The sequence below is a fragment of the Solea senegalensis genome, linkage group LG10 (assembly GCF_019176455.1).
Source record: "Solea senegalensis isolate Sse05_10M linkage group LG10, IFAPA_SoseM_1, whole genome shotgun sequence".
Lineage (NCBI taxonomy): Eukaryota > Metazoa > Chordata > Actinopteri > Pleuronectiformes > Soleidae > Solea > Solea senegalensis.
The window spans coordinates 10,660,212-10,671,301 of NC_058030.1; the positions used below are offsets into that span (position 1 = coordinate 10,660,212).

The 11,090-nt window shown below is 39.5% G+C and overlaps 1 protein-coding gene across 3 annotated transcripts; it reads left to right on the forward strand.

Annotated features, from left to right (window-relative positions):
* The first annotated feature begins 518 nt into the window (after positions 1-518).
* Positions 519-10,454, forward strand: hmg20a (high mobility group 20A). 3 transcript variants are annotated; one of them, XM_044036784.1, is made up of 9 exons: positions 519-637; positions 3,102-3,182; positions 3,295-3,504; positions 4,771-4,903; positions 6,000-6,037; positions 7,488-7,563; positions 7,770-7,985; positions 9,111-9,243; positions 9,503-10,454. In XM_044036784.1, exons 2-9 carry the CDS (start codon positions 3,117-3,119, stop codon positions 9,504-9,506), a joined length of 876 nt encoding a protein of 291 aa, XP_043892719.1. In that variant the 5' UTR covers positions 519-637; positions 3,102-3,116; the 3' UTR covers positions 9,507-10,454. The 3 variants fall into 3 exon arrangements, with proteins under 3 accessions (XP_043892719.1, XP_043892721.1, XP_043892720.1); XM_044036786.1 differs by having other exon boundaries at positions 7,491-7,563; XM_044036785.1 differs by lacking the exon at positions 9,503-10,454 and having other exon boundaries at positions 9,111-9,247.
* Positions 10,455-11,090: the final 636 nt, after the last annotated feature.

The window sequence follows — 11,090 nt, forward strand, 5'->3', positions numbered from 1 at the left end:
GAGGTTATTTTCTGGGCCACCAAATAAATTTGCTGATTTTGTTGCTCAGCATTTTACTCAAGATTCATTAAACAGCACACACATAAAATAAACATTTGATTAATTCATGAAACATGCACTATATCTCTGGAGGATGACTGGTTTACTTGTGATACCTGTGTGAAAGTAGTCAGAAATGTTGCATTCTTACTTACTTCACACATTTGGGAAGCACTGGTTAAAATATGTAAAAGTTCGCTCAATTACCAGAAGAGGGAAGCAAAGATTACAAAGGACGCTTGTCTACGTGTAATACAAACACGAAGAATACGGTTAAGGCCATAGACATAGATTATCTAGAGCAGTTCGCTGTGATGAAGATCGTTAATTCTGCTTTGAAATGATGTAAGCAGATGCATAGCCTTGCTTTCATCATATCTGACTTCACACAATCATTTATTTGTAAGTATATGAAAACATTTAGGCAAAAAACAACAGTGTTTTGTAAGGTGGCGTATAAACATGAGACGTTACGCATCTATGTGACAGGAGTCTATGGAGGGGCTGCTGCATTGTTTTGATTAGGAAAAACCGCTTGGACGCGAACAGATACGAATTACGTCGTCAAAGTTCAGTTTCTAACGCATGGTGTTACTGTGTGAGTATTAAATATGTTTTGTTGAATGATTTCCGATGGATTCTGGGCGAGTAGAGCGCGAGCTTCTTGTCTACTGGCTACAGCTAGCTAGCAGCAGAGTTAGCTGTTAGCTTATCGGTCTAACGTGCTATGGTTTGACAATTGCTCATTTCATTGACTATCACATCTGTGTTCAGGGTTAAGTCAGTCGTCTTTATTATTATGTTATAATTTCGGGTATTTTTTTTACATAGGAGTGTGAAAACCCGCATGCCATGCATTGCAGCTAGGTTAACACAACAATGCTGCGGTTTGCTAGCTGGTCACTAACTGGGGTCATGACGAGCTGCTTTGGATAACAAATCTCAGTGTAATGATATGTATTAGAAGAATTACTCACATAACGACGATAATGAATACACCGATACTAGCTTTGCGCCCAGTGTTTTGGCTTTATGTTAGCATTTCATTCGTTAATAGCACTGTAGAGCAGTGCTCCCTGGAGTTAATCAAGACCACAAAGCAAAAGTAACACTTGAATAATAACAACAACGCTCGTCACGTCAGGTTGTTTCGTTTGCACTGAACACGATATTGACTGAAATACATGAATAATTTGGTTATTAAATCGCCTTGCGTTCTTAAGGTAGGTTAGTCTCATACATGGATTAGCTCCAATTACTTTAAATTACAGAATCGGTCGGTTGCCATTTAATATTTGAACACACAGTAAGTGGAAGACATGTGTTGAAAGATGAGTTGACCTCGCTCAAGTAGAATCTATCATTATGGTGTGATATAATAACATTGTCCAAGTACAACTCTGTGCTGTTTATCATTATTATGATCAAGTCGTGCAGTCTGCAGTGTCGTCCAGCAGGGGGCACTGTTGCACAGCCTTTACGTGAAAGCAGAGCTTTATGTCACAGCGCATGATATAATTCTGTGCATAATATAAATTGAGGCTTATTTATTCACTCATTCATCTTCTGCCGCTTTATCCTCCACATGAGGGTTGCGGATGGGGCTGGTGCCAATCCCAGCTGACACAGGCAGGGTACACCCTGGACAGGCTCCCAGTCCATCACAGGGCCTCATAGATAGACAAACAACCATGAATCGCAATCTCACATTCACACCGACAGTCAATTTAGATCCCAAATCTGCATGTTTTTGTACTATGGGGGGAAAATGGAGAACCCAGAGATAGGCTTATTTATTCAATACATTTATTTATTATCAAAATGGAGAATCTCACAACCGTACCTGCACTGTGTTAATACTTGCTAAAATTAGGACTGGGCAATAATTCAGTAACAATATATATAAGTATCATATCTATCTATTGATTTGAAAGTTTTTGTGTTGTGATAATGTTATCAATCTGCCCTAGCGCAAATATTTTTCACTGAATATGAGACCTATGAGGGGTTCTGTTGTTTGTAAGGATCTGTAATGAAGGCTCCACTATACAGGAGGTGTCACTGGAAACCGCTCTCAGACATGAGGAGAAATGTTTGAAATACAACCCATATATACCTTTACTGTTTGGTGTAAAGGGGGTTTACCCCTATAGTATGTTCCCAATAGGCCCTTTTTGGTAAACTGGCTAATTCCTCTGTTACTTTTCCCACAGTATTTAGTGGCAGATGGAGGAGGGGCAGAAACCACATCCTGGAAATGGAGGCTCCCTTCCCTCATAATGATTTAGGAGAGGTCAACTCAGAGCTCAGAAGTCCTCTGAGTCAGCATAGTGTTTCAATACATTCTCTGTCCATTAATTTGGTCTGTTTAAACATAGGCACACTCATATTTAGTCAGATTGTTTTAAAAGTGATTTGATTGATATATATGTGTAAAAGATTTACCTCTGGTAAACAGTTTTTCTGTTTCAGATGTTTGGATTAACAAAGTCTGAATTCACCTTTTTATATTCAAGTTTCAGCCAGCTCACTGGGCTTCTCTGAGAAGTCAGAAATTAATCAAGCATAACATTCAATCACTAAAACACATTTTTTGGTTCATGAATGCAACTAAATAACTTTAATTTGATGATGACAATATGCTTTACTATTTTTTCTTTGTAAAACTGAATTATATTTTAACATTAAAAATATCATTTCGGTAATATATTTAGAAAATTACCAGTGCTTTTAATTTAGGGCAGCTGTGTGTTTGGGTGCTGGTTTAATACATTAGTTAAGCTCTGTACTGAAACGTTGCTTCTTCCTGTTGTAAATAAGAGCAAAAGAGAATAAGTTTTTATTCACTTGCTCAGAAGTTATTGATTGCAGCAAGACATTTCTATAAGAGGAAATGAGGCTGGCGAAGAGAGTCTAAAAGCCAATGCTTGGAGGATTTTGGAGGATAAAATGTGTTTTCAATTGTCGAAAGAATTGTCTCTGAACTTCCTGACTGGTGATTGTGTCTCAACACCTCTGCGGAGCCCTGTTAAAACTACTTAACTCCTATTGTTTTCCTTTAGAGTCCCTCTGCAGACATGGAGGAGCAAGCAGGTTCTCCTGCAGCCAACACTGATACCAACAACCAGAGAAATGGAGACGAGGTAAGAGTTCATTAGAGTTCAGGTTTCAAATCAAACTCTACATGAATTTCCTGTCGGTGTGTAACTGTATTTCTACCTGGAATAAAACATGTCTGTTTTGTGATCTGTGCAGAAGCCCCGGCGTGGCAGCTGGACCAAGGGGAGAAAGAGGAAGAAGCAAATGAAAGACAGCAACGCACCCAAGGCCCCCTTAACAGGTTACGTCCGTTTCATGAATGACAGACGGGAGCAGCTACGAGCAGAGCGTCCAGACGTGCCCTTTCCAGAGATTACGAGGATGCTGGGCAACGAGTGGAGCAAGCTGCCCCCTGAGGAGAAGCAGGTCAGTGAAGAAGTTCTGACAGGATTTGCACATTGATAACATAAGTGTGAAGAACAGGGTTGTGTTATGGATGACACAAACAAAAATATCCAGAATAACTGTGTGTGTAAAAAACAAAACAGTGGGAGAACAAAAGACTGATTCAGATAAGCGCAAACATGCAACAGAGCATGTGGTTTATGATTAACATGATGGAATTATTACATTCATGACTTTTTTGACTTTGTCTAACTGCATAAGTACTGAGACTATTCCCAGCCAGATTCAACACAGTATCAGAATAAAGGGTGTCAGTGCTTTTGAGCGGAGAAACCCCAGATTTCCACATTAGCACATTAGTTTGACATTCTTGTACAGTATACTGCAGATTTAATTCTATACTAAATGGCATATTTTCTAATGCTTTAGATATGTCCGAATTTGCTGTCAGCTGTGAGACGAGAACAATAGTGGGAGTTTCCCAAAGGATGAAGTTACTTTCTTATGATGATAGAAACATGAGCAGACACAGGAAGATTGTGTCATCAGAGGAACACCACTGCTTCAAATGGGGAAAATCTAGGCGTGCCTTTCATTATATGGCAAAATGGGGAAAAACTCAATTATAATAAGTTACATCTACAACACTGTAGGTCCTCTGATATGTGCCATCTCGCTGTAACCTGTGTAACATGTATTGTTTTAACTGTGCATTGAACACAGTGCCAGCTGAAATGCATCAAACAAAACCTCTCACCTTTGTCATTAAGCTACTCAAATTTTTCAAAAGTTAGAACTTCATTTAAGTTTTTTTTTTGTTCATTCAAGTTACAACTTGCAGCTTTTCACCTGCTTTCTTTACAGAGAAAATGCAAGAAGTATCGACATGGTTTGGTGGGATAGAGCCCAAATAACTTGATGAAGTGTATCATATTATCATTTTACACAGAGTTCACAGCAGAGCTAATGTTTGATTTCCCAGGATCCTCTGAGAGGGTCATTGCCTGGGGATGTTTTTTATCATCTTTTCTCCTAATTCCTAAACTAATTATATTACGAGATGCAATTTCTGTTGCAAGCATGTGGCTGCAAGCAAATGTAGGCCGTGGAATATGTAGGAAATTACATCTTTTTGTTTACCGAAAGGAATTAAGCCTTTATTAAGATTAATTTCTCCTACTTATTGTGCCATCTCACCCACAATCACCCTTCATCCTGTTTCACCAAATCTCATTTTCTTCCTGAGACCCTCTCTTCAGCCATTCTCAACTTTTTTTGTTCTCGCAGCGATACCTGGATGAAGCCGAGCGAGATAAGGAGCGCTACATGAGGGAGCTGGAGAAGTACCAGAAGACGGAGGCGTACAAGCATTTCACCAGGAAGGTCCAGGAGAAGCAGAAGGGCAAGCGGCATCGTGGAGGTGAGCTCTGCTTCAAAAAAAGATGCAGCAGGTTGGAAAGTTGGTATAAAAAACTTTATTTATTGGCAGTTATTTCATTAACATTTGAGGGTGTATTGTGTTAAGAGTAATTCATTTAGCTGCTTCATTTGCTTTTGCTTTTGCTGAACAATCCTTGTCCAGCTAAAACATGATCATGAATCTCAGTCACTGTAGTGCCATCAGCTAGGAATTCCCCGCATGATGGACAGGAAATATGAAGACTCCTGTTTGCAAATAAGTCAGGGTTTGGTCAGTAGTTTGCAAAATTTTGTAATCTGAAGGCAGATCTTGGAAATACCCTCCCGAAAGAGTGTGATGTGGTGTTTATTATCCCTTGTGTAGGCATGTACTTACTAAAATCAATGTGCCTTTGCAGATATTTATGTCTATCAAAACCCATGGGCTTTTTATAGGCATTGATTAGATTAATAATAATTACGTAATATTCAAAGGGAGAAGTTGTAAATTAGTCTTACACAAAACAACACAGCGCTAAATCAAAGGGAGCTTTTGTCCACTTGAATTACACAGAAAACTCTTGTTGGTTGTGTTGACATATTTCTTTAGCTGCTTGAATTTGAAAAAGAATGCCTGCAAAAAAAAAAAAGAGACACACACTAAAACTGCAGCATAGACGTTGCCAAGGCTAGGGAATCTTTTTCCAGCTTGAACTGCTCACCTGGAAGATTGTGCACTTACAACTGGGTATTGGTGGATTTGGCCGAGCAACACTCAAGGCATTATTTCCTTTGCTCAGTAAGTGGAAATGTGGCAAGGAATGGGAATATTTTACAAGTTCATCGTAGTTTAGGTTTTAAGTGATAGTTCAGCTTGAGGACAAGAAGCTATGACTTTGCTCACACAACAGATGGTCTGTATTATCTGTTCTGAACTTTGTTATGGGGGGAAAAACGTCGGTATGAAAAATGTTGACGATAAAAACAGCTTCTGCCTTGTTCAGCTGATTCATAAGATGAAGTTTACTGATAGGATCTTGTTAATTTTATTTGTTTTAAGTAGGTCACAGTGCAAAACTCATCTGCTCTCCTCACATTATTCTTCCCTTCTTCTCCAGATGTTGGACACCAGGTACCCAACGAGGCACTTCATGAGGTCAGTACCTATGTCCTGACACACTCAACCACTTTGCTGTTGTAAATATATTGATTAAAGCAAAGGAATCTTACGGTTCCACAACACAATACCTTATTAAAGTCTGTGTTTGTTCAGAGACACAACAACAAAAGAATAAAGTGGTTCATTTTGAGTTTTTCATTTTTTTCACTTTTAGTGCTTATTGCTGCATCACCAAAGCTCTGTGTTAATCTGATTTGCTGCAGCATTTGTGATACAAACGCTTTGCTTTTTTCTTAGCATGTACGGTAATTCGTTTTTATGAAGTCCTGCCCGTGATTCAGAGGTTTCTCTTGTAAATCCTCAAGGATACTCTGAAAGTTAGAGCTGATGAGACCTTTTTTTGAAATTAGCATACCTGTGGGGATACCAGTGTTTTCTGTTTACATTTCATTGTGTTAAGTGGGTTGATGCATCCCCTCGGAGGGAGCAGGAAAGCTGCAAGCTACTGTATATTGTACTTCCACTTTGTTTTGTTTTTTTGCTCTTTTGGCTGCTCCTTCTCTAGGGGTCGCCACAGCAGACGTTTTCAGGGTTCCCGCAGGTCCATAAAGAATTTGAAAAAAATAATATTAATTAAAGTGCCTTGAAAAATTTTCAAAATTGCTCTAAAATAGACATGAGTCATTGAAAGTGCTTGAATTTTGTGCAAGAAAGAAGTTACCTACTGTTTCATCCTGTATTACTTGATGTACATAGGCTAGGCCTATGCGGAACAAACGTTGATTTGTAATTACAGTGGTGTTGTGGTGCTATCCACTGTCCCTCTTCACCGTTAACATGAGATTCCATGCACAAAAATGAGCGAGTAACATTATGCAAGAGGGCAAATGATGTGATGCCTGGGAAATGCAAGTTCCAAGATCTTTGGCTCACCAAAGAAAAAGTTACAAAGACTAGCCAAGATCCCAAGGACAATTGTTTGGATTGGCCAGATGCAGAGCATGCAGCACAACCATGGGTGAAGCGGCTCTTACAAATTCCCCTCCCATCTTAAGCTGTGTCTGGTCCTTGAATTTGAGGGAATTGGTCCTTGAAAGTCCTTGAATTTGATGTCAACCAAAATGTGGGAACGTTGGCCCTTCCTGACGCAAACCCATCCTGCATCCCATTTATGAGCAATGGGGATTGGGTACCTGGCGGTTACAAACCAATTGCCCTTTTCACGTGGTTATGGGCTTCCTATACTTTTGTATTTAATGAAATACATATTTATTTGAAATTGTGTAATCTATTTCACAGGTTTGGATATTGTAGTAGCCATAGATGAAATGACTTCTTCCTCCTCATCTCGTAAACTCCTTAGTGACCGGTACAAAATCAATTATCCACCAATCTGCAGCCATGCGAGATGATTAACAATGTCTCATCAGTCTGGTGTCTCTTCAGCTTTATCTCATTCCTTCCTGCTGTCTCTGGTTTTGAATAGAAGGACGCAGAAGGGAAGGACAGAACTGTATTTGACATTCCAATCTTCACAGAGGAGTTTCTTAACCACAGCAAAGGTAAAAAATCTTTCTATATGCAGTCCTCTGCTGCCTTCAGGGAGTTTTGTTGTAGTGTACAGTTCCACTCTGTCTACCAAACTCAGTGAAGCCCTAAAAGTAAAGAGCACACACCTCTTTGAGCAAATAAAAAATGGGTCATGACCTCACCTGTTAGATCTTGCTGCATTGTCCTTTCGATCAAATGTCTTTTTCTTCCTCAACAGCACGCGAAGCAGAGATGCGGCAGCTGCGCAAGACTAACATGGAGTATGAGGAGCGCAATGCGGCGCTACAGAAGCATGTGGAGAGCATGCGCGGGGCAGTGGAGAGGCTAGAAGGTGATGTGATGCAAGAGAGGGGGCGCAACAGCCTTCTCTACCAACACTTGGAGACCCTGCGGCAGGCGCTCACCTCCAGTTTCTCTGCTGTACCTCTGCCAGGTGAGAACAGCTAACCACACAGTGTCACTCTTACCTCATTCAGACAATTCTTTGCGCTATTTTAATCCACTGAGATATTGCAAAGTTAGCTTTTCTTCACTGTTCAAAAGAAATAAATTACTCAACACAAACACAGATGACTTGTTTTATGTCTGGCATTTCTGCAGCCTTTTAAATGTGTGAGATCTTCACTGATGTGGTGTCTTGTGGATTGTGACAGACTTGGACCATTAGCTTTGTGACAAAGATAAAACATGTTTCTTCTTTAATCAATAATGAGTGTGGGAAAAATAATATAAAATCATCGTTTTGCTTTGAGCTCTTAAAGTTTGAAATGTCGCTTTTGGGGAGTAAGATGCTCTGATGCTGATGAAAACACATGATTATAAACCAGTTTTGATTTGTTATGTCATGCAAGTAATTAATCCCCAGACAAATGCTGTGGAGAGTCATTGTGTTTAGTGAGCTGTTAAAACTCTGTCGTCTCTCACCCTTAAGCCTACAGACAGACCAACAGTAAATCCCTTTAATTTGAACAGATTCTGTGTTTTGATTTAAAGAATGTTATCCCTCTTTGTTTTCACATCCACATACAGAACCTCTGCTCGGCTCACGCCCACAGCTTTTCTCTGGCATTTTCTCTTCCACTCCTTTTTGAATGTGTTGCTGTGACAGCAGATGCACAAACGCTGCACAACCAGCATGACACAACACTGCTGATATTAGTTCTAAAAAGCTTGATGATGAAAGACGATTGCCAAACCCATTTAGACGTAGCCTCAGGGAAGCTCTTGCACATTCTGTTTGAGAGAAAGTGTAGATAAATTAGTAACTGGTGCATCAACACTTCTTGTGATTGTACGCATGTGCTCCTCTCAGTTTGTAATATTTCACTTTTTGGTCTTTAATTGAGTGCTTCATTTTGACTCTTTTAATTTAGATTAACTCCAGTACATGTACCTTCTCAGTCTTAGTCTTTTTCTCCAGATTGGAGTTTCCATTTTATTTGTAGCTTATTTTGATCCACATTTAAACTATGACAACGTAAATAAAGGTTTGCATAAGGCCACGAACGTCATCTGAGCCCCTTTGAAGTGCTGACAGCTTGTACTTGTTGTCCTACAGGCAGCGGAGAGACGCCCTCTTTAGAAAGCATCGACTCCTACATGAAGAAGCTCCACAGCATCATTATCAGCAACCCCCAAGAACACGATAACCTCATCAACACCGTGAGGGAGGTGGTCAACCGTTTGGACAGGTGAGAGACGCTTCGTTTTGGTGATTTGAGTCGGAAAAAATTGAAATGCAAGACGTGAGTCTGTGTTATGACTTTAATGGAATGTAAGCAGCGGTAACAAATACCGATCACAGTTTGGTGCATTAAAAAAAAGGCCATAAAAGCTCTTTCCTTCTGACCAACTTTCCAGATGTACAGAGAATAATCGTTTTGTTGAACTGACAAATACGTTTCAACTCAAGTTAAACTGGAAAAACATTTTTTTGGTCTTTTGCCCCAGATAATTGGACAACAGCTTCAGAATCCCAGCCACAATAAGCAGATGCTGTTTCCAGGATGATGAGCTCCTCGTTGACAGTGAACTCTCCATCTGTCGTCCCAGTTTTACAAGAGCTGTTATTACTCTTCTAAGGTGATGTAGCATTTCATATTTATTTATTGTTTGTTTTATATTTTTACCTTCTTTTTTTTCCTTTCATGCTATTAGTAAAACTGTTTTTTTATTAACGATTAGATGACATGACATGAAACAGATCTCTGTGTTTCCATGCTCCTGTTCCGTCGTCACTCTCTACATTTTCTTGCACAGTCGAGTCGAGCTACTATGCCATTACATTGGACTACTGTCTTTGTTCCAGCATGAGTGGGGGGGGATTAATTTATGGCCTTCAGTGTGTCCACCTCTGTTCCACTGGTGGCGAAAACACCCCCTTTCAGCTTGATGGTAGTAGATGCTTTCAGGTTTAGCATGTGGCTAGTTGTTATTCAGAATCTTCCTACCATCCATTAACTTAAAAATAGCAGATTCTTTAAACTGATAGAGCATTAAATTGTGTTTTTCTTTTGTCATGTTTTATTGTACCGACTTGAATTTCATCATGTTTTGGTCATGGTTGACTTATTCCTCTGTGTATCAACTTCTATTATTTCCGGGTATTAGCCAGAGGTGGGAGCTGTGGCACACACATTCACGCAGAGCACCCAGACCAGCTTGAGTCTGACTCTGATCCGACTGAAAGTATACATGCAGTAGTGGCTTTGCTCCCAATCACATTGTCTGGCTGTGTTAATCCAACTTTAGAAAAAAAATAGATTTAATACATGTTTTCATGTATTTGAAAATAACTAACACAATATCTTTTTTTTTTCACGACATGTGAACATACTGACTGTACTTTTGACTGCATTTCCATCCAACAATATACTGTAAAAAGGTTTATATCTAATCAGAGTTAATGAAAAAAAAAAAAGTCTGTGGGTTTGTATTTACCATATCTGAGAAATGTAAGCAGATGTTCTGTCTTCATGGTCTGTGGAAAAGAAACATGTGCCATTTATGTTTTATTCTCTGTGAAAAGATGTTTGTTTTGTGTGTTTTCAATAAATGTATTTGCATCATATGGTCTGTGGTCTGTTTATATGAATTGAGTTGGATACCATTAGGCACCAGTGCTCTGGATTCAAGTGCTGAAATAATCTCTTTTTGATGCAAAACAAAATCTGCTAGTTGAATTATGCCAAAGTGAAAGCTGCATTTCAACTTTCTGATTCCTCACAATGGGAATATTTGGTAACTTCTGCCTGCCTAGTTTTGACATCAATCTCTTTCAAATAGACAATAATGTGGCTAATCTGCTGTAATATATCACTGTTTGGAATTGTGCTTAGTCAGCGCATAAGCCTATTTGCTTACAGTAGATGTGGAGTTAAGAAGATTTGAGGTGGTTAAGTTAATTGAGCGGCTCTGCTGTAATTTACTGGATCTGGAGAGACGCACAAATGACTTCTGTGGTTCGTTCACAGACACTGAGCTGCCTACAGCTTTGAGAGACAATCGCACACTGTGTCGAGTTTGAAAATGTGGTCGA

What these genes read in the sequence shown, in the direction of transcription:
- hmg20a (XM_044036784.1), top strand. Translation starts at nt 3,117, where the DNA reads ATGGAGGAGCAAGCAGGTTCTCCTGCAGCCAACACTGATACCAACAAC. An exon ending in ACCAGAGAAATGGAGACGAG is followed by an intron (nt 3,183 to 3,294) that starts GTAAGAGTTCAT and finishes TGATCTGTGCAG; the next exon opens with AAGCCCCGGCGTGGCAGCTG. An exon ending in GTTTCTTAACCACAGCAAAG is followed by an intron (nt 7,564 to 7,769) that starts GTAAAAAATCTT and finishes CTTCCTCAACAG; the next exon opens with CACGCGAAGCAGAGATGCGG.